This window comes from Nipponia nippon, unplaced genomic scaffold (genome assembly GCF_047370975.1).
Source record: "Nipponia nippon isolate SJK-2023a ecotype South Korea unplaced genomic scaffold, ASM4737097v1 scaffold_1, whole genome shotgun sequence".
NCBI classification, from domain to species: domain Eukaryota; kingdom Metazoa; phylum Chordata; class Aves; order Pelecaniformes; family Threskiornithidae; genus Nipponia; species Nipponia nippon.
In genome coordinates, this window is record NW_028262290.1 from 110,944,981 (window position 1) to 110,969,169 (window position 24,189).

The 24,189-nt window shown below is 38.1% G+C and overlaps 1 protein-coding gene across 4 annotated transcripts in view; it reads right to left on the bottom strand.

Moving 5' to 3' along the window:
* Positions 1-24,189, bottom strand: part of SUGCT (succinyl-CoA:glutarate-CoA transferase) — a 338,027-nt gene that overhangs the window by 50,347 nt on the left and 263,491 nt on the right. For 3 of the 4 annotated variants that reach the window (XM_087737833.1, XM_087737823.1, XM_087737866.1), the window contains one exon: positions 9,445-9,508. In XM_087737833.1, coding sequence (XP_087593959.1) covers positions 9,445-9,508 — 64 coding nt within the window. Of the gene's footprint in view, positions 1-9,444; positions 9,509-24,189 lie in introns of those variants that run through there. The other variant, XM_087737859.1, reaches the window with a different exon arrangement.

Consider the following 24,189-nt stretch of genomic DNA (forward strand, 5'->3'; position numbering starts at 1 on the left):
CAGTTGTGTTTTCAGTATGTGCAAGTTGGACAACTGGAATTGGGTATTTGTGCGTAATCAGCTTTGAAATTTTGTTTGCCCCACATGTTTGTAAATCATACTGCCTCTCTTCACAAATGTGCCTGATATTATGTTCCTTGTGATGTTTCTAAAAACAGCTTGCAAAGAATATTAAAAAGCTTGTTCTAATCTGCAAGCCTCTGCCTCATTTCATCTCTGCATCCAGTTCAAAACCCATGAGGAACAGTCTACTTACACACAAATCAATATAAATTTTTTATTGGCCTGCCACAGGCACAATCTCTAAACGACTTTAATTTAAAGCAATGAGCTGACACCAAATTTTAAAATTCATTAAGTTATTAATCCCTTTTAATAGAACAATTATCTGCTTTTTATATGGGTAAACTGTTTTTATTTACTGCTATGTTCAGTCTAGTTTCAGACAGCCAAAGAAACAGGGATTCTACGTCTTCTTAGGGGACTCTGTTCCGTACCTTAACAGACTCTGTGTCAGGAAGATTTTTCTAATCAGGTCTTGACCCAATGCGTAATGTTTTCAATGGACCTTGGATTAAACTAGTTCACATCTGTTCTGTCTTGGTTTAAACCTTTTGCACACAGTGATAGGATGGACAAGCTAGTTTTATTTGCCAAAAAAAGCAGGTTATGTTTAACAAAACAATATTTGCAAGTTTGGATCAAATTTGGCGAATGATATCAGCTAAATAAAAATCTGGGGAAAAAAAACCTCACATGTAGTCATAAAACATTTGAAAAAACTCTTGGGAATTTCCCACCCTCCCAGAACACAAAAAGAGCTCCAGAATAGTTGGCAAAATGGCAGGGGGCAAAACAGGTGGGAGCAATGCTTTATTTTTGATAGCCCAATTTATTAAGGCATCATTTGGAATATTCAAGACTCAGGACCAAATCACCATGCTTGTTTTGAAGCAGGGCTTTTATGCAAGGAACTTCTGCTGGTGAATGTATCAACGCTAATAGCAGGCACAATTTTAGAATAGGTGAAGAGGTTGTTGGATTGAAATTGACGCAATCAAATTGTGTCTTCATTGACCACATAAAGGGATCTAGAGAGATAAGAAGCATCAAAAACATTGCTCTCTTTTCTATTCATATTAGGAAAAAAAAGGTATCTGAAGAAAAATAACCTGAAACACAGGCACTTAAGTGGAACTATTTATCTGGAAATAGTCATGCTGACACAGTCTTCAGGATTAAATTGGCAAGCAAGTTAGACACAAGCTTGAAATACAGCATGACAGCTAAATAGATCAACGTAATTTTTACTGCATGGGCAGACATCTCATATCTATATGTTAGGCAATACTGGTCTTTTTAAAAAAGATTTGGATGCAACATGGGATTAATTTCTGGGCAGAACATTACTAGAAAGAGCTGTGGGAAGTACAAGGAAGAGGAGCAAAAATAATTGCAAGTTCGCAGTGACTAAGAGAACTTAAATATGCCCTACTTCAGGAGTTACAGATAAAAAATTTAAATATATGTAAATTTACTAACCCACAACAGGTAGATGTTATATACTGGTGGTAGGGTCTTAATCAACTGAAGAGTAAAGTCAATTGTATAAGCCTTATTTTTCCCCTCATTTCTACCCAATCCCATAGCATCAAATTTCATGTATTGTCATTATTATAATTCGGGAAAAAATGAGTATATTTATGCTCCGTAGTTACTTGTGAGTTCTATTATCACAATTTTTTGGATGAAGAAGTAAGAAATGTAATTTCATGGGCTAAGAGACTGCCCAGAGTCAGGCAGGAGGTTTATGACGCACTCTATACAACTGTAATCTTTTCCTGTAAATACGCAGTACACAGACTGCAATAAAAAAGACAGCATTACAAAGCTGCTGCACTTTGCTTACACAATGGACCTGAAAAGACCTGGGCAAATTACCATACATAGTTTGTGAAAAAGTCACCTAGATGTGACTTCTGTCATGTAAATACTTTCATGGGGAGAAAAGAAAAGTAGTTAAAGCTCATGAAAGACATGAAAAAAACATCGTTGCTCTATAAAACTAGGTAACATTGAACTAGAATCATGGCATGCATTTTTTAATAATCAACCCGATGGGGCATTTAAAGAAAGAGGCAGGTATTTGATGAATTTTCCATCTCTTGAGGACTTCTGAATAAGATAAACTGTAATCAAACACACGTGAAAGGAGTTAATCAATGAAATTCTATAGCCAATGCCATAAGAAGGCAAACTACATGATCTAATGGCCACTGCTGACCATAAAATTGTTCAGTCTAGGTTCACAGAAAACAGTTTAAGTCCAATCATTCCTTCCATTCATGGGAAGGCAGGGCTTAGGTCAAGACGACATGGCGGAAACACAAATGAGGATTAGTATACTCAGTATCCTAGGGATTAAGTAAAATTTTCTAAATGTTTAAAACATATTTTTACATTTAATGAAACCAAACTTTTTTAGCTGACAGTAGATTCCTTTTCTTATCCAATAATTATTAAAGATCATAAAGATATACTTACAATTTATGGGTGTTGAAGTAATTTGGCTGTTTTACAACGCACCCGAGGCACGCAGATATATCTTTACAATCACACACCCTGAACTGTGTGAGCACCTGGCTGTGCTTGTTACAGAGTGAGGGTTAAGAAAGTACTTTCTAAGTTACTGTTACTTACATAGAAAGAAGTGGGAAACACATTTAAACAGAACAAAAAAACCCAGTTTTAAACAAAGCTGAATTCTAGGACTGTCACTGTTGGTGGGAAATTCATGAGTTTATTTGGCTAGTCAGTTAATATTGCAACTTTTTTTCCCCCCTATGTAAGAGAAAGGTGATACTGTTTAGTTTACTCTCCATAAGAAACTATTACGTCCAGTTTAAAGGAAATCCTAGTATATCTTAGGACACATGGAGGAAAATAAAAAGAAAATATTCTTCAGTAAGTAGCAGTATAATTACTGATCAACATGCAGCAGAACTTCAACCACCATTTTACTTGACTTATTATGTACAGAGTAGGAAAATGTCCCCACTTGTCCACTGAAATATTTTTATTTCCCCTCCCAACACGGCAGTGTCAGGTACTGGAGAGAAACACGTGAGGCAAGGAAAACAACTTTGATTGCCACAACTTAAAGAAAGACAGAAAAATCTAGGGTCTGCTGAGAGGAGAGTCCAGCTCAGACACCCTGATCAACAGCCCTGGAGAGCCACTGCCTTAGCAACATGCAGCGCTGTTGGTGCCAGTCAGTACCATTACTCAGTTACTCTGAGCCTGATGGAAAAAGACTTCCACAATTTCTTAATTTCCCCCAACAACTTAAGTCCCGGAACTAGGTAAGAGATGGCTGGCTTTTCTTCCTTCAAACATTAACTTTAAAAGTATCAACTGTGGCACTAAGACCATTTCAGGAGGTATAGGAAATTTTAAAATATACAGTAGAGAAATACTCTGGAAACATATGACAGAGGAGCAAAAATATGAAAAGGTTTGTTGTTTATGTTTCACTTTAAAAGGAATCTCAAAAGATTCCAAATTGAAGTATCATTCACTAAAAATGTAGACTAGCCTTTTCTACATAATCCTGAAGCTTATAACATATTCCTTGCCATTCCCACCATCTCTTTTCTGCTTTTGCAATCAGCACAAATATATTGTTTATATATTTATTAAGATTTTTTACAGTATTTTGAGGATAGCTAAGTGAGCTGTCATACATCATTTCTGCTGAGTTCCTGTAATGGTCCTGAATTCCTCAAAATTGAAATCAGCTCTGTGAATGTAAAAGACATAAACAGTCAGCCCTGATGACTAAAAAAGGCGAATGAGGTAACGGTAATGCCGGTGAAGCTGTTTGTCTCCAACGTACCATAAATAGTGAAGTGAAATTAAAATTTTTCAATCAACATCAGTTATGCACATGCATGCACGCACACACGCGCATATGAAAAAACTGCCTGATGAGAAGCAGACAGGATCAGAAGTTCAAGCAGAGGTTCTCGCAAAAAAAAAAAAATTGTTGGGATTTTTTATGTTGTTGTTGTTCCTATATTGCGGGATCTCCTAGCTGCAGGAAACGATGGATTGGAATACAGACTTCCTTAATTTCCTGCAAACTTCCCCCATGCAGAAGTCACTTTTCTCTGCCATATATCTAGTCCTACCGAAGCTTCCCACACTACACTTACATTAAATGATCAAAAAAAGATAGCATATATCACTAACAGCCATATCTGCTCCCTGTATTGAAATGTACTGATCAAACACATAGATACCCCACCGTTATTTCCACAACTATAACTAGTCTTCCCCATACATGGAGAAAATAAGTATAAATTCATCCATACATAATAAATAGGAATACATATTTAAAATAATACGTAGAGTTTTTCCAAGGACTTCCTTGCCTTAGAAATCAAAGTATTTTTCAACTATTAATTAAGATCTGAAAAACTGCAAATGATTAGTAAGGTGAGACACAGAGAGTGATTTGTCCAAGGTTAAGGAAGAAATCTGTGGCACAGTAAGGAATTCCTATTAGGTTTCTTGCCTCTTGTTCCTTAAAACCATTCTTCTAAGAGATTGATCGCAATTAGTCTCCATGGAACCACGACACCATTTAATGAATCATACAACAGGAAAAGCCTATCCCCCCAAAAAAATGTCTTTCCTGTTTCAGTAGTATATTTGTAATGCATAGTGACAGGAGAAGACCGGAAAAAGGGACATTTCTCCTGAGTGGGTTGATTAATTAACATAGATTGCCTGAATTCTGTCCAAGAAATCTATGCCAAGGAGGAATCCTGTACTGCCTTTCCTAACTGAGCTTGGAGCAGTCCCCCAAACACATTATCTCAAGAGCACAGAAGGAAATCACAAAGCCGGGTATGAAATTGGTCTTTCTGAGCAATAAAGACATCCTTGATGCAGATCATGGGCCAAAGGACAGAAATAGTGTTTACCAACTCAGGAAATAGGGATGAGGAGAACATACAATATAAACATTATCAAAACTAAGAATAGTTGTTTTGTCTGGAAGAGGTGTTTTACACAATTTCTACAGTTATATTGTTTCCTGTTTGATGAGAGATGATTCTGAAGTGTAGGCTTATATCCAAATCCCCAATTCGCTAAGGCTTAGAAGGGGTCAGAAATGAGGTTTATTTCACAGAGGTTGCTGCTAGTTAATAAATTCTACAAAGCTTGGTTTGTTAGAGACAGTTGAATGCATTGTGGTTTTTCCTTCAAAAAAATCTTATTATAAACACTCTTTTGACTATAAAAAGCAACTAGCAGCTTTTAAAAGTCAACATTAGACACTAGATAATGCAGAAGTTGGGAATATTATTATTTGAGTTTCCTAAACCATATCAAATAGATGATAATGGAAAAGGTTTGGGCAAGATCGCATTGCAACCATTAGCTTTTCCTACATAATCAGTATGGGTTGGTATCCATTATGGTCCACATTGCAACTCAGAATAAATTACTCAGTGGCTTCCAGAAACCCACATGCTACCGCTCTTCGGAAAAGTGCATTACTCTTTGGCAAAGTAGTTCAAGACTAACCCAGACGCTTAAACTTCTTGAAATTTTGTCCCTTCACTTAACTGTACACTGGCACTCTATAAAACATCTCTCCCCTATCATTTTTTGCCCTCAAAAGTACTTTTTGTGCTCTACATTTCCCATTTTCTTAAAACGATGTCATTTCTCCTCCAGATGTCTATGGAAAGGGCTAAGCACAACAGAGCTGAGGGAGAAGGTACTGAGGTTAATCACAGAATAAGAACATAATCTAAGTTGGAAAGGACCTCAGGAGGTCTCCAGTCCAAGCTCTTACTCAAATCAGGGTCAGGTCTGAGGTCAGACCAGGTTGCTCATGGCTTTACCTAGTTGTTTCTTGTAGACCTCCAAGAACAGAGCCTGCACAACCTGTCCAGGCAACCTGCTCCACTGCCTGGCTGTTGTCAGGATGACTTTCCAGATATCCAGTCTGAATCTCGCTTGTCTCTCATCCTCCCACCATGCGCTGCTCTGAAGAGCCTGGCTCTTCATGTTGATAACCTCCCTGTAGGTGCTGGGGGGCTGCCGTCTGGCCCCCCCTGAGGCTGCCTTTTCCCCTGGCTGAACCAGCCCCTGTTCCTCAGCCTCTCTAGCTGAGGTGCTCCAGCTCCTGATCATCTTCGGAGCCCTGCCCCAAACTAAAGATGATTAAGCTGACTTCAGATATAGAGCCAGAAGAGATTCATCAGTACAACCCTGCCATCAGATGAACCAGTCCTGTGAAGAATGAGTGCAGCACAGTGTCAGGCCTTTGGGACTCAAGCGAGGATCCCTCACAGTATTGCACTTTCTGTACATATGATATGTCAAGTATATGTATATGTATACGTATATGACAAGTCAGCTCTAGAATAACTTCATGACATGAATATACTGAATGGTATATGTGAAACATTATCCTGATGAAATTACTCAGCTACCACAGAATAACTTTTTTTTTTAAAATGGTCTTACAATATTTTATACAGTCACTCTTAGTCAGACATGATGAACTCCCTTTTTCACATGCATTCCTGAAACTAAGATATCTTGCTAATAGTAACAGCGGTGTATATGTGCTAAGATTTTTCAAGGAATACTTGAAGCAGAGATACCAAAATATAAGGTCTGTATCTCTCCTACCACCAATACGCATTTTGAAAAGAAAAATGAATAGAAATATGTCTTTTATAATGCGACTTCTCCCACTCCAGTTCCACCAGTACCTTACAATGTGCTTATCAGCATACATTATATCTCAGGCTGGGAATTATAAAAAAAGGCAAGGAGGAAAGTATTGACTAGGTGTGGAAAGAACCAAATTCAATAGCCATATCAAAAGATATTTAAGCAAAGGAGGGGTATGAATCACCAAGTCTAACATTAAAAATGTAGCCTACATTAAAGTCAATGGCAAAATCCCTCAGAATTTCAAGACGCAAGATCTACAAGTGAAGATTCATACACAGATTTGAACCCACTCTCAAAGTGGGGACATGCCTGGAGAAGGACTACTCCAAACCAGTATGCTAGACACAGAGGCCAACTGTGATACTTCGAGCTGAAATCTGCCAGCATGGTCTCACTCAGTAAGTGGTTTTCACTGCACTCACAACTTTACTTGGCAGCACAAGTCTGACCTCTGTCAAGAGCCTCAAGTGTGATGTCGAATTCAATTATGAAAAGACGCATTAAAATCTGGCTTATATGGTTAAGAAGTAACAGTCACCCATTTTTGTTTTGGGATCAGAATCTCCCCAGTCTCTTTAAGGAGAGACATTTTCAGTCTATTCAGTTTCAACATTCACATTAATATCTTTATTAAGCAACCTTGAGACAGAAACTGAGCGCTTAGTAAAGTTGCTCTCTATCAAATATAAAATATTCAAATATAATCACATCGAAAAAAAAATTTATTACTATTTTAAATACTCATTGAGAAACAGTTTGTCTACTGGAGGTCTTCTCCGCACACTCTTCCCTGTACTCTTCAGGTATATCATTGACCAGGACAATTCCAGGGTACTTCCATTACCTACCATCAACAGTGGCCAAACTCACTTATGCACTTTAATTTTGGGACAGAGTAATGCACTGTGTTTCCAGCAATATCAATAGGTCCATTCTGCTCATACTGAATGAGTGTCCTTCACCCTTCCCTCCCCTGTCTCTCCCCTCCTTATCCTCCCATGCCAGGAAAGGAAGGAATTCTCCTTTTCCTGCTCAAATATCCAATAATCATTTCAGCCATCTGCTTCAATACAAGAAACTCTTCATAGAAGCCCATCTAAATGGCAAACCATTAGAGATTAAGATGATTTATTTTAGTTTAGTGCAGTGTCACTGGTTTAATAAAATAAAAAATAACCAAGGATTTGGGAAGTACTATGGCTTACCTATGTAAAAACTCACTCTCTTGCCAATACATTCTATCGCTGCTGACAGACATTAGAACATTCCTTTCATCTCTTTCCTCTTCTTGCAGTTTAACCTATCCCCTTAAGGAGTATTTGCTTTCTCTGAGATAGATTATACATTGTATGCAGCATGAAAACCTTAGGCACTTTCTCTACCATCTGCTAGGCTTTTCTGCCCACTTCTTTAAAAAGAATTAAATCAAACCCCTTATTAATCTTTTCATTTTGGATAAATAAACCAGGATTACTTTTCTGTTAGAAACTAAAACAAAAGGATTACTATTTCCAGATATGTGCATGTAAATTAGAGAAGCATTTTTGAATACAATCAACCAAACATCCAAGCCTAGTGGGACCAAATGTGGAATGCAATCTGTGATAAAGAGCAAATATGAAGCATACACATACACGCACACAAAACACCCCCTCTACTCATGGAGAAAACATGATCTAATATGGGACTGATTTCTTTCAAATAATTCTTTCTGCATCCCACTGTGACTCCAGGATGTGCAAATTAAGATAAATTTTATGGGTCAAATTCTTCTTACCACTACATGTGCTCAAGTCAACTGAAATTGATGACAACTGGATGCTGTGTCAGAGGATGGAATTTGGCACAGAAAATCACAATGTAAGGAGAAGATGTTATAAAAATAAAAATGACATGGTGCTTTGAATGAGAGAGGAAACAATTCTCAATGTGAGTTCAGAGAGAGAAAAGCATAGAGCAGAAAAAGTTGACCCAATAGCTAGTAGATTATCAGATAAGGCTCAGTTGTCAAAACAGAGCCAACTGCGAGGATCTGAATGAGAATTTTCATAATGGCTCTAGAGGAACCTAACCCCATTTCATAACTAACTCTAATGGAAGCAAAGCTACACCAGCTTCAAGATCTGATCCACTCAGAGCTTAAAAGACTAGAGACTAGTTCATTACTTTTGTATTCTTTGGAAATCCAAAATAGCTATTTAAGACTTCATCATTACAGAGCTTCATGTCTAATCTCATTAAACAAAACAGTGTGATGAAACCTTCAGTGCAAACTTCCCTCCTCTTTCTTCTTTTTTTTTTGTTTTTTACAACAGAAATGTCCCTAAAAGAAGCCTGTGTAACTTACAAAATAGACCTAAATCAAAAACAGATTCACATATTCGTGTAGATGATTTAGCAGTAATATTTCTAGCAGTGGGAGTTTGCAAATATTATCAAATCCATGTTCATGCTTTATGACAACTGACCGATGAAAACCAGAAGCTATTCTGATACATATTTTAACCCATTTTTCTGCTACTGGAATGAATATGATCACAAATGCCTTCCTGGTTAAACTTGTGTTCATTTGAGTGAAATGTGAAGATGTGTCATGTCCTCAGCTGAGTTCCAGAACTACTCAGGATGTCATGTAGCATTTAATTTCAAGCTCCATTTAGAAAAAGAAATTAAACATCTAACCTGGAACAGCTATCCTCCCAGCTGTTGGATGATTCATTTCCATCACAAGTCCATTGTGCAGCACCTAGAAAAAAAAAAAAAACAACAACCAAACATGTATGTAATAAAAAAATATAATCAGTTCCTAAACTCAAGAGGAAAACAGAAATAAATATTATCATGTTCTTTCACAGAAAATCTGAAAATACAGGGAGCTACAATCCAAGTAATTTGTTTAATTTGTAAAATGAAAGCCCTGATGTTTGACACTACTCTCTATTTTATATATCTAAATAAATGCTTCAGTAAGACTTTACAAGTCTAACATACATTTAAGCTCTTATATCCAACATCAAACGTAAGAAACTGAGCTGGCAAGCATGTCATGCTTTCAGCCACCAACAGACAACTCGTACCAACATGGAATGAGAATTAAAACCTTCATCCACTTTCACTTTTAATCTGCAAAATGTATTGAAGGCCTATGCACAACTTACGCTCTAGTGGTTTTTTTCGCTGTTACTCAGTTGCTTTTGAGCTCATGATAGGTGACACTATGAAATGCTGTCTTAGTAGTTCTTACAAACATTCAGGAAAGATGCCATAATTTTGATGTTATTTCTGTTCTTTCGAGTGGGTATGCCATGCTTCAGCTCCATGTATATCTGTATGGGATGATTATTCATCACAATTTCCAGTTTCTTGTTATTAACCTCAACCAGAAAACAACATATAATACCGAAATTCTCAAGTAACAGAAAAAGAAATTCATAATAGCAAACTCACTGCTATTGTTAATAGAATTCTGCATCCAAAGCCAGTAAGTAATCTTTATCATTTCCTTACCTATTATTCTGCCATCCTTCTAACACTATCTTAACCACATAATAAGAATTCTTAAAAATTATTTATTTTGTTATTGAAGTATCCTATAAAAATAAAAAGCCTCCCAATTAACCAATTATTTTCATATCCAACGTAACAACAAGCTGAAATAAAATTTGCCTTGCCAAATGTATCAGCTATAGAAATGAAAGATCGGCAAAGACTGTTAAGTGACCATATAATACATCTACCTATTCACCTTACACCGTGAACGAAACTAGCAATCTTGACTATTAATGACAGGTGTTGGTCTAACTATGCTTGAAAATTTCCAGTTAGCAAGATGACAATTTTCTTATGTAGTCTGCACCATATTCTTTATTTTTATTGTTAGAAATTTTTCTCCTAATACATAATCTAAATATCTTTGCTTTGTATTAAACATCTTTATTCTTGTCTTTTCCCCAACTGGACACAGAAAACCAATCACTATCATTTTATAACATTCTTTTACGTACTGGAAGATTGTAATCACATCCTCCCTCAGTCTGCTCTTTTCTAGACTAAACAAAACTAATTCCTTTAGCCATTCTTTCCAGGTCAAATTTTGTGAACCTTTTATCTGTGTAGAATAGCATGCTTAAGAAATTCCCATTCCTGAACAGGTGGTGTCAAAAGGTCAGGTCAGCTTTCTCTTAGCTTGTGGGGTGAGCCTATTTAGCTGACATTTAGAAATCCAGATATTTCCGATAATAGATGCTGGTGGAAGAATGTCTGTTCACTGGTCTAATTGTTTGGCGCTGTACCAAATCATTAGTTCTATTTCTCTTTCGGAAGGTTAACGCCAATTTTGGTAGACATTCAAGTGTGACATTCAGAATTTTTTTCCAAGTGACAGAATTGGAAAATATAATTGCTTGTTTTAACTCATATTTAGAATCTTTCCAGTTATGTCCTTAATCAAACAGCATTGAAAGTTTGGCCTCCTTTCTCCATAACTTACTTACATAGGCTTTCTTTATGCATTTAATTGATTATTTGTGACCTAAATGCAAGAAAACATGCTTATTTGAACTTGAAATCACCAACACACTCAGGTGCATAAGCACTTCTTTAGATGGCAATTGAAAGGCTCTACCTAAAAGTGGCACCATCTGGTTAAAGACAAACACAAATTCTCTAGCAGCTACTCACGTCTCCACAAAATTCATGCCTTCCTGTGTTCCGGGTCTCTAAATTCTTATTCTGATAAGGCAGACTTATATTACTTTTAAAAGATTTCCTTTTGTTAGACTCAAATTCCATCTCCCTTTTCTTTACAGAATAAACTAAGAAAAATGTGCAGTATCCTCAAGGATCACCAGTCTAACTTCTATTCTCTTTTAAAAGAATTGCTTAAGACGCAGTCAAGCTTCCTTTCCATTTTCATGATAAGTACGGTGTTGATTTTCCCTCTCAGATACATTATTTTCTTGAAAACGCTGCCATTGTCCTTACTCTTATTTTCTACAATTATTAAGCCTATATTGGTATGCTCAGTTCCCTCTTTTCTTTCGAAGAAAACAACCCCCAAACAATGAATTTGGCCAAAGACTGTTTTTTTTTTTTTTTTCCCACATCAGCAACACTGTTTAAAAGAACTGTGTAATTTCCTGTTTCATGTGTTCCACTCTTAGCTTTCCCAAAAATATACTGAAAAAACAACTTCACTGACTGCTCCTCATGTGCATTCTAAAAACTATGAAGGAAACATAAGATTACTGCATCCTAGCCTCTGGGAGAATGCAACGTTCACATCCATTATCATCAAAGACAGGGAAAGTCTGAGGACAAAGAGATGGAAGTTGAAGGTCTCCTCCATTGTCTTGTACCACTCAAATAGTCACGATCCTTCTGATGTGGTAGAGTCCTCTATCCCCTTTGTATTCACCTTAGCTCAGCATAAGGAACTGATGTAGCAAGAGGATCATGTAAAAGATGATGGCCATCAGTAGATCCATTTTTTATTTTTTTTTTCCCCATATGGCTTACTTTCCAGGCTAGAAACACTCTATTACTACATTACCTGTTACCATTTGAGATTTTGTGAATCAAATTAATGTTTGGGTGGCATTTTACACTGATTATATTGAGATTGTTGTAAGGGAATCAGAAGCACAGTCATCTGTCTTTCAGGAATATCCTTTCCATGTTATTTCATTTTATTCCAAATACAGTCATCTTGTATATTAAAGAAGGAACCTCTCTTGTCTGTCTACTGGTTAATGAGAATAAAACCTGATGTCACTATTTTGTAATCTTATCTCTACAATAGGACTAGCAGTGTCCTGCTGTTATTTGTGACATGTCCGTGTAGGATTTTTTTTTCTGTTCATACACGTTTATGTCTTTCTTCCTGACACTTAGCACTGTAAAGGAAAAGCCTCTCCTATTTGCAAGAAAGAAAAAAATTACACAACATGAAACATTAAAAAAAAATCTCTGCATTCTACTGAAGTCAACAGAAGATAGGGTTGCTCTGATTTGTGCCATCTTTTATAATGACTCCTGAATCAACTTTTGCTACATAATTTTTTTTAAATATGTGTTTTCTTGAAGACTGAATTTGAAAAACTATATAGATATTATATATACAATGCAGAATATATGTAATTCTCTATCATTAGTTGCTACAATACTGCTTTGGGATTATTTATTGTATATACAGACAGTATCAGATTTGCCCATGTTACAAAAAGAAAATACTGTATGGTGATGGATAAAAACAATAGAAGTCACTACATTTTAAATTTATTTAGCCAGTATAGGTTATTACATGACTTCATTCAAACTACAGCAAATAGAACAATTCATATGATTATATCTTCTAACCTCAGAGAATAAAAGAATTTAATTAAAAAATTACTTCAATATTATTTTCCCAATACTATATGCAAGGAAGTCCACATAAAATCTTTTAGGCAAAGATCTTGATGTTTTACTTGTGCAATGCAAACCAAGGGTAATTTAATATATTTCATCATATATATTCTCAGTTCTTTCATCGTTTCCTCGTCACTTGTAATGAGAAAAACTATGGAGGATACTTACATCAGTTGCTATGAAGCTCACAGTAATTCAGATATTATAACTTCAGTGAATAATTCTGCTCTTTTCCCTAACATTGTTAATAACTGCAAGTTAAAAAGCATTTAAATTTTTTATAACAGGCAGAGTTAAAATCCCTTAGCTATCTGCTTTCACAAGGAGGATCAAATATTAACTCTAGCTATTTCTTGTATTCTCACCTTGTTCGAAACAATTACTCAACCAACACTACTTTTGTGCATTAATATTTGTATTACCAGTGGGCATGTTCAGTTCAATATTGTAATTTTTCTTTCAGTATTTGAGTCTCTTTTGAGTCTCACTTAAAAGATAAGGGACATATAAGGAAGAAAATGAGAATAAAATTAACTTCAAATGAAATATGATTATGAGATAGAAATACAATATGGCTGCAGAAACAATTTTAAATTTCATCGTCATGTAAAAGACTTGCAAGGCTGAAAATCTAGATTCAAACAGGAGCTTTATCTTCGACCGCTTGGGAATTAAGACCTTTACAAGATCATATGGTACGTACAGTGGTGCAAGACACTTTTTCAACTTGAACAGATTCTTCAAGGAAAAAGGTAAAACTCTCATTTTTCTATGACTGTACTGTCCCTTAAGGTAGTAAGATATACAGACTATTAATGCATATTGTGGCTTTCTTTGGGACTTATATGTGAGTACCTATTTATCTACCTAAAACACAGCTAGAAAAACTATCACCATGCAGGATATGGCTTCAGGATGATTTAAAGAAACCTGTTTTTTCTCAGACACTCCACAACTTTTAAGAATGTCTGATGCCTGATGATGGGTCCCTTAATTGATAAATACAATAACAATACACATATAAAAGGGTTCTTTTGATAAAAAGATTATATAGCAAAGTAACAAAAGTTGTGAAACGGAAATTAATCATGAATATTATTATTAACAAGCATTAATCTTCCTTGCATCCCTCAACAATGAATGGCTCTCTTGCATGCTAAGGCAGTAAAATACTTCATTGCATTATTGATGCAGCAGCACAAATGGCAGGTAGGAGAATCAGAAACATTGTTTCTGCCTTTTTTCACATGGATAATGGGATGTTTGTCTACCTAGTAAACACCTGGCAAATTTTGCAATTATAAGGTTCATTTCATATCAAGTTAGTTCATTTCAACTGTAATGTAACTGATTATGCACGTAACCAATCACCCACGACAATGTGGTTTCTCTTTGAACTGCCAGCAAGGTTTCAAATCCATTCTAGGTACTACCTAAGATCAGCTTCTAAATTCCAATCAAAGGAGATGCTGGAATCAGAAACATATTAAACAAGTTGTCAGCATCCCTCCCCCCCCATGTTTAAAAAGTTCTATTTAATGTAGAGCCATGCATTTGAAATATGCATTTGTACAGATACCACTCTCTCACAGTTTCATCTAGAGTTTAGTGAAAAGGATTTTCGGGGCCACAAAGGAAATGATGTAACCATTTTCTCCATATTTTTGTAGCCACAAGATAGCTGGCTGTTGGTAAATGTAATTACTACTAGTGCCTCCAAACCACAAGAAAATAATAATACTGTTTTTCCTGTACATGCTGAACATAGAGCTATGGCCATAATCACCGCCTAAGGAAGTAACAGCGTGTGTTATGAACACAATGCCATATTAGAATCACATCCCACATCCTAAAAGCACCTCTTTCCAGCTAAGAAGATGTTAACTCATTTGAAATTTGAAAAGGATATTAAATGTATCCCTATCTGATGCCTGATTCCGCTTGGTCTTGTATTTCTAGAAAGATGTTACGCAGCAGAATGTTTTGCATATCAGCATGCTCCTGTTGCCAATGAAATTCGTCTTTATCACTAGCAAGTTTATTATTCTTCTTTCCAAACAAAGCTTCTAACATATAGGGCTCACCTGGAGAAGGTAATATCATCTCTCTACCGTATGAGGCATGTAAGCATTGTATTAGTGAATCACATCTATCTCCACTTTACCTGCATCTACCTCTCGTATTTGAAGTATCTCACCATTTCATGCTGGAACAGTACTTAATTTAAACAAAAGTAATGTTCTTTACAAATTTTTGAATGAGTGAAATCTGTTTGTTTTGTTGTTTGTTTCTTGTTGCTTGTTAATTTACCTCTTTACTCTCCGTCCCTTATTCTGACACACTAAATGCCGTGAGTATGTTATAGTCCCTTATGTCCCTAGCACCACATCTGTGATACTAAATGAACAAAACAAAAGAAAAACATAGTTCACTGGAATGTCCTTATTCTCCATTTCTGCTTTCTGCTAGGCCCATGTCTTACAGATTGTTTGCTCTGCTAAACTTTTTCTTTTCTTTGTGGGTGTGAGGTGATGGCTTTGACAAAGTCCTTCTTATGCCACAGCTTCACAGCTTTTTACACATATGCTGTAGACAAAATTACTTTTTATTAACATCCCTAGGGATGGGGTTTTGATGCCTGAAGCATATATCTTTGGTTCAAAAAAATCGTGATCCATGTAACCATATTACAATACTTCCTGCTTTTCTACTTGGCTGCTGTGTCTCTTGTTCTACTACAGAACACCTCAACTGGATTCCATGTTGATCCTTAGGATTTAATTTCCTTACTTTTTATTTAGTATCTTTTGCCTAAAGAGTTTTTACATCCTCCAGTCTAATAGTGGTTCTATAAACTAGCTATTGGTTTTTCAATGCTGAATTTAAGAGTTACAGTGGCCATGACTTGAACTCAAAAAGGCCTGCTCCGATACCGGCCTTCAGAGTTTCTTAACTGCATTCCTGTATGACACTTAAGTCAAGAACTGCCATTCCGTTTGCATGCTCTAGAACTAAATGTTCCAAAAAGGCAGTCACTCAGAGTGATGAGAAATTGCTTCCCTTATGCTCTATCCCACCGTGACATTTGACCAGCTGAAGGCAGATGAAGGCACCCATTATTACTGCCTCATTAGGCTTAGCTGATATTTTGATCTCCTTCAATGTTTTGGACTCAATATCCGTTTCCTGATCAGAAGGCTCAACAGTATAGCCCTAATGCTGCTCCCCCAGCTCTATGACCTCATTCTGTCCTTCCTGTTCAGTTTATGGCCAGGTATTACACTCTCCTATTGATTTTTATCATTCCAACATTCTTCTGTAATGGGTACTATGTCAAGAGCCTTTCTTTGCCAAGAATTTCAAGTCACCTATTTTTTCTCTTACACATCTCATGTTGGTACACAGATAGGTATAGGTTTTGTATGCATTTGGGGAAGCAGGGAGTTGGCCACATAATTTTTTATTTAACTCTTAAGTTTGACACTGTATTAGCTTTCCAGAATTTCTCAGTTGTCCCTCCTTCAGTTTTGCTGTACATTTCATTCTTGTTCCTTACACCTTTTGAATGACGGACATCATTAGCAGATGTCTTTAAACCGTGAGAGCCCTCATTTGTCAGCTTTTCCTCAACTCCTGTATGAGTAACCACACTCATTAATTTCCTACACCAGCAGTTTATTTTTATTATGGTTCTAGACAACCCCTTCCACAGAGGTTCTTCCTCCTCCAAAGCTCTGTGTAAGTATCCCAATGGAAATCCTACTTCTTGTCATCCACTAACCGAAATACTGAAAATCTTAAATTATGAAACCTGCACATCAGACTGAAAGCAGTTCAGAATTGAGCATAAAGATGATAAAACTTCACCAGGTTTCCTGGATAAGTTTCCAGGATTCTTTTAGTAGTTCACAATACTGGCACAGAATATATGCACCACAGTGAGCTCCTCTCAGGCACCCTATGAAAATCTGTTCTTCAAGTTCTGGCCTCACCCTCTTCCTCCCCAAGAATCTACTCAGCAAGTTGGTTTTGCAGCCAAAATAACCCAGGCAATTAATCTTCTTAGTAATTCAGTTTCCTAAATCATCTTTCAAATTCAATAACTGAAGTAAGGTATGACCCTAATACTTAGCATAGTTCTCATATTAATGTTTTACTTCCCTTAGCACCTACTGCTACAAAATAAAAATGAAAAAGTCCTGATTGCTACCTCAGCCACAGTATAATGCACAAAAGAAAGAGACATTAAACAATCCAAAAAATATTAAACAATGAAAACCATTTGCGACAGAGCAGAAACACCTTTGCCATTGTCTAATCGTCAAACACACTTATTCTTGAGAAAAAGTACTAAATTCAATTCATACCTCACAGTCGAGGTAAATATGAGACAGCTGCTAAATACGTCTATATAAATCTCAAATGTTTTCATCAGATGTATTGGAAAATAATGAGAGTAAAAGAAGGTACTTTTATTCTAATAGCAGACCCTATTCCAGTAAAGTTTTTTAACTCTTGTGGAGAAGCAAGTATTTCAGAGGGCTTTATTAGCATATGGTATAATTAATATTTATAATGAATGGCAAGGAGATTAAGAGAACAAAGATTTATAACTCAGGCCAAAATATACAAAAATGGAAGGACACAAGCTTGTAATTAACTGCATAAATTCTCTGATTTTCAAGGTTGCTGACCTGACCCTGACTTCAGGGGGCTTTCCGGGTGCTCAAAAATCAGGCCCCTTCCCTCAGGTGCCCAAGTATAGCTCCCTGACAACCTCTTGCACCATCAGTCTGGAAACGTGGCAGAGGAGAGAATCTGTCCTTGTTAGTCAAAAAACACATATACTTTTCAGATGTGTTTTTTTCTCTGAGAACTGAAATGTGATCGTAATCCCACATTTTTGGTGGGTTTGAATGTGTAAATCCTAAATTCACAGAAATATTTAAGCAAAGATGGTTGGCTGTACTGCTATTTGGATATGAGACCTGGCTCGTCCTGATAGCAAGATGGGGTGTGGCTGTATTCAAAGCACTGGCTCTGGGATCAAAGAGCCTGTCTCCAGCTGCGGCGTACCTTTCATGTATAACACTGATAACTCCACACTGATCACCTGGAAGATGCTATAGAAACAGATTGATTTTATTACTGCAACAGGCTGAAATACTGGTTTTGCTTCTTTCAGTCAGAATTGCCAGTAATTTACTGCTAGCAATGGTGTTACAAATCACTGGTTTTCAATAATATTTTTCCTACTTTAGATTATTACAAATACTATATTCAGCATTTAAATATTATGTTTGCAGTTTCTCTGATCAAAAAGCATGGACAAGCCTAACTACAAATAATTTTTGAAAATGCAAGTGAATGTAAAAATGAAGTGTCCTGGATTGTACATGGGTTATATTATTTTGGTGTCAAGAATGCCACGTGAAAGGCTCTCATTCTATTTTATTTCATTGTGACTTATATCTCATATTAAACAAAACCAAAATAAGTTTCCAGACGTTTTCCTTTGTGGAAACTAACTTGTACATGCAAATAAATGTAAGTGTATTCCTACAGTGGTAATAAGCTAGGACCATCACGCCTTCAAGCACTATGTACTCCACCAGTGGGAGACTGGTGGGGAGGAAATACTGAGAACCTTTCCACTGCCCTTGTTCTCATAACAATTCTGTAGATATTTCAGACGCTTATTATATTCAGGGGTCATATCCAGACTTGACTACAGAGCTGGTGATGATAAAGAGAAAATTCTGATGGTTTCTGTGAGGCTTTGTACAACTGAGATTTTTCAGAAGTACCTTTTTGCCATGTGGTATAGGAATAAGTCACACACAGTTGCAACTGTGGACTGAAAAATGTACCGAGGTGTTTGTCCAACACGTAGGAGAACTGTTATTTCAAAATGTGCAATCTTTAACAATACTGAATAGTACGAACACTTCTAATAGTTCTGTTATAGAAATCATGTGTTTTCTCAGATAGGCATGCATACTATGGCAAGAATACATTTATAGAAGGAAAAGAAATCTCAATAGTCAGGAAGCCTCAAATATTCACAAACTTACTGCTGGGCTAATAGTAAGCAAAGGAACCATTAACAGCAGCATTGTACCATCATGCTAATATATCACTGGGTTACTGACGGTCCTTGGGGACCTCACCTGTTTCTCCCAGTACAAAGTACATAATCAGTATAGGGTTTCCAATCTTGCATGCCACACTAAGTTCCCAAGAGCCTTCTTTTAAGTACTCCATCCATCTTTCACCTGCCATGTAAGTGTTGCGGTTTATTTATACATCATTCATTGTTTTGTTAGAGCTAGTCTGTCAGCTCAGAGTACTTACCCTTCCCAGGACTGCAAAACTTGCTCATCCACAGAGGAATGCCACTTAACACTGGCACCTGCTTAGTGTTGTAAAGTACATCCAGATGGGAGTATCTCCCTGCAGACCCTCAGCCTGTTGCAGGCAGAGATTCGCTACATCTCTCCTCATAAGCGGTTTATTCCTGCGTACTCTTGCAGCGACCTTTGTAGCCCTTTAGAAAGGGAACTGTGACTGTGGTTTGAACTACAGCATTTTGACTTAAGTCAAAGGAGCGCTGTGGAGAAACACAGATAGACTACACTGGTAAACAGGATCGATGCTGTTCGGTTTGAGTGTTCGGTTCTTCTTCCTCAGTGCTTTATGTCCTGGGCAGTCAAAGGAACTTTCATCAACAGAAACTCTGGCACATGGAGATCTTTCCTGATTTATACTCTGCCCCATTAACGTTGGCCTTTGTAACAAAAGCATTTAAGATAGAGAACTCCTAACCGTGCACACACCAAGGATTTGGGATTCAAGAGTGCTAGTTGCAAGACGTGACTGGAACAGCATACTTAGGTGGAAAATAAATTCCCACTTTGTATCAGTATCTTCCACTCCTTTCTAGCAGTTCAGTACTTAACTATTTTTATCCACTTTTCCATTATTAACATTTAATTTCATGAGTTTTATGACCCATGCATAAATTTTCTCTCTAAGTTGCAGTAAGGCAAAAAGAAATCTAAAGCCAGGCAGGTATTTCAGAGCTATATACATGAAAGAGGTGATTTCTTTCAGAAACTATCCTCATTAAAAAAAAGCAGAACATAGTTTTGAAAATAGTACATTTCATGGTTACTTAGTCAATAATGTGCATTAGATGCTCTGTGAGAATTTACTGTAAGAAGCAATTAGTATTTGAATACTGTATATTTAACTGAGCAAAAACCAATACAGGTTTTTAAATACAATGCTTCCTATGAACTTTGCAGTGCTTCCAGACTTCTCTTGCTTTGAAGTTAATGATCCTATGCCATTAACCTGAACAATGAAAATACAGGACTAAATTTATGAAAAAACAACAGAAAAATCACAGTCCTGAGTGCTAATGTATGGACTTAACAATAGCCTGCAGTAACATCACTGGCTATTATACTATACATTTTATTGACGTTCCCATAACAAAATCTCATTCGGTTGGAAAATATACATCAACTACTTAATGGAAACCAATCTTAGGAAAGCACTGTTCATTTCCTTAAGCCTTCCTTGAATGTCAGAAAATTAGAAAGTTCTAAATATACCCCTAAGAGCACAGAGAACCTGATAAAGCATTACATTTACATTTCTGCATTGATCTTCCACATGATGTTCCCATTTGGGGTCAACCTGGCATTTAAGAAGCCTGATCTTTGTTCTGCCCTGTCAGGTTCCTGGCGTGGACACCTCAGAAGGCAGGTACCATGGCTAAGCCTCAACAAACTGAAGGATCAGCAATTGCATGTGGAATTACCATGAACGTTATCCCTGAAAACTTATATTCAGGAAGCTGCACGCTGACTACAAGCCCTAGCAGTCCCTTAAGACATGCTTTCTTCATCTCTGTTCCCAGCACAATCGTTACCAGAAATCTGCAGAGTTCACCGTGTCTATACAGAGACAGAAAATCTCACATGTTCTCCAGAAAAACAGCTTCATACCTTTTACAGATCAGTTGATTAGAGCACATAGTTGCTGAAACGAGTCATTACAGAAGCTATGAGGGACCACAAGGGGAAAAAAAAAAAAAAAAGGAAAATAAGGAAAATAGTAAGGAATGATTTTTCCACTTAATATCTTACACCAGTTTGCATGAACAAAGGCATGAAATAGTTCACTTGGGTAAATTCACATCTTCAAATATTCTGAGCTATTTTGGAAGTGATACCCGACTTTAACTCCTCAACTTTGTGTTGAGGGTTTCTTCTACCTCAACAGCGGTACCTGTTATTTAATATTACATAAGTTAATACTAGGATTTGGTAGCATTAAAAGCAGAATTGACAGTAATCTCTCATGACGGAAGAGTATTTTTTCCAAACATTTAAATCTAAGCAGATGTTCAGTGTAATTGGAAACGCAATTTGTACATGTCTACATACTGAAGCATTTCAGGGCCTTCATAATACCATCAATTCACAACACTTCACTGTATCTCAGTTTATTTGAAGCAGGTTGCACAGCAATTAACATTTGCCAGAAGAAATCTCTTGTGTCAAGCCATAAGCACTACTCTCAATATTCTCTTTGTATGAGACCTTTCATTCTAACTAGTGCTATTTAAGCAGAAAACTGGAATGAAGGGGAATCAAGCTATAACAAAATGTATAGAGGTGACATCTAATAAAATAAAATAAAGAAATTTTTTTTAAAAGAATTGTTTTAGGCTTGCAGTTGTTTCGTGAGACTAGATCCAACCTGGGTTAAATTTAACACATGCTTCAAAATGCTTGGTGTTTCACACAAAAAGGGAGAGTACTGTAATATTTGATATGTTAAGCTAGTTTGAAAAAAATATTGTAGAACAACACAGGTGTTACATAACTGTAAGTCATATCTTTTAAGTGCACATCACAGGATACTTCTTAAGGAGAAAGCATTATTTCCTTGTATGTCATTAATATATATCTATACCTTACATACAGTGGAGTGAATAAAACTAGAGTTTCTTTCTGTTATAACTGATTGTTCCATATACCTGTTTCCTTGGGTTTTTAATTTGCCTGAACATTTTTTCCCCACTAGTCTGCTTAACTTAGCTCAACAAAATGCAGAGCTTGAGATACTCAAATGGCAAGTGGTAAAAGGCCTTTTATTCCTTAACAGAGGCACATGAATGTTGAAATAAGAACTGATGTAGGCTTTCAGTACAAAACCTAGAAGAGCCTAAATAACTTTTAGAACTGTTTCAATAATATTGTGACTTCCAATTTTGCGCTATTTGGGTTTTGTGCCAACCAGAAAACAAAGTACCAAACAAAGAACGTAGATCAGAAGTCACAAAAACTGACTTACAATAAAGGGAAGACCAAAAGACATGACTACGTTTTCCTACGCTAAATGAAAATTATACAACAGAAGGAACAGAATAAAATAGAACAGAGTAGAGTAGAGTAGAGTAGAGTAGAGTAGAGTAGAGTAGAGTAGAGTAGAGTAGAGTAGAATAGTTCAGCTGGAAGGGACCTGCAACGATCATCTAGTCCAACTCCCTGACCACTTCAGAGTTCACTAAAAGTTAAAGCATGGATAGATGGGCATTATCCAAATGCCTCTTAAACACTGACAGGCATGGGGCATCAACCACCTGTAATCTTCCTGCGAAGCCTGACCTTGCTTCCAGACAAGGGGCGGCAGGCGGGGCTGCGCAGGGGCGGTCCCATCACCCCCATGTCACAGGGCCACCACCCGGCAACGCAGCAGTCACAATGCCCCGGGCAGGATAAAAGGCAGCATCGTCCCGTGTCCCGCTGCCATAGCTGGCCTGGGCGCAGCCCGAAGACATCCCTGAGGAAGTCCTTGAGGAGCTGGTGGAATTACTTGCCCCCCCACACCCCCCGGCAGGGGCTGAGGGAGGAAGACCGGAGGCTGGACGAATCTGCTGCAGGTTCTGCGGTGCAAGGGCAGCTCCTGGCAGGGCCCCCTTTCAAAGCCCACCTGACGGATGGAAATCCTGCTTCAGCCTTTGGGGAACAGACACAAGCCCCTCAGGAGATGAGGAGAACCACCAAGCCCTGGAGGTGCCCGAGGCTATCAGGCCTTTTCAGCTGGATAGCAGTGAGTGACAAGAGCAAGGAACTGCCTTCTGGAGGAGCACTGCAGAGCTCGCTGTCCTCATCTGCCACGGAGCCAGGGGCAGCAGCCGTAAGAAATGTTAGATAACAAGAAAGGGGTCCCAGTGCTTTGGAGCAGCCACTGGCGTCCCACCAGGCGCAGGGAGGATTCTTGTCCCCGAGGTCGCTCAGGCCGGGGACATTGGGCCCCTCTGGGAAGCTCCTGAGGTGGCTCCAGGGCGAGGGAGAAGAGGGCTTGGGCATCTGCTGGGAGGCGTGACCAGGCTGTGGGACGAGGAGGCAGGTCTTGCTCACGTGCTCAGGGAATAGCCGATCGCCAGCGCTGGGGTCAGGAAGGAATTTTCCCCCGGGGCACATTGGCACTGCTCCCCGGGGGTTTTTTGCCTTCCTCTGCAGCACTGAGCATGACCACTTGTCAGGGCTCCTCTCGTCCCTTTTGGCTGGGTTACTGCCTGCTGCTCATGCACCACGAAGATGGCCTCTCGTGCCCTGAAGCTCCGGGGGAGGAAGGCTTTTTTTTCCCCACGGCAGGCTAGCAAGTGTCTCCGGGGGTTTTTGCCTTCCTCCGCAGCGTTGAGCACGGGCACTTGCCAGGGCTGCTTTGGGCCATTTTGGCTAAGTGCCTGCTGCTCCTGCTCCACGAAGGTGGCCCTCGTGCCCCGCATCCGGGGGGAGGAAGCTTTCCAGGCTCCCAGGGCGGGCCCAGGGGGGCCCCCGGGGGTTGCTTCTTGTCCTCTGTAGCATTGAGCACAGCCCCTTGTCAGGGCTCCTCTGGGCCCTTTCTGCTCGGTCCCTGCCTGCTGCTCCTGCGCCTCCGAGGCGCCGCTCGTGCCCTGCCTCTCTCTGCCTCTCTTGCCCATGGCAGGTTTGTAAA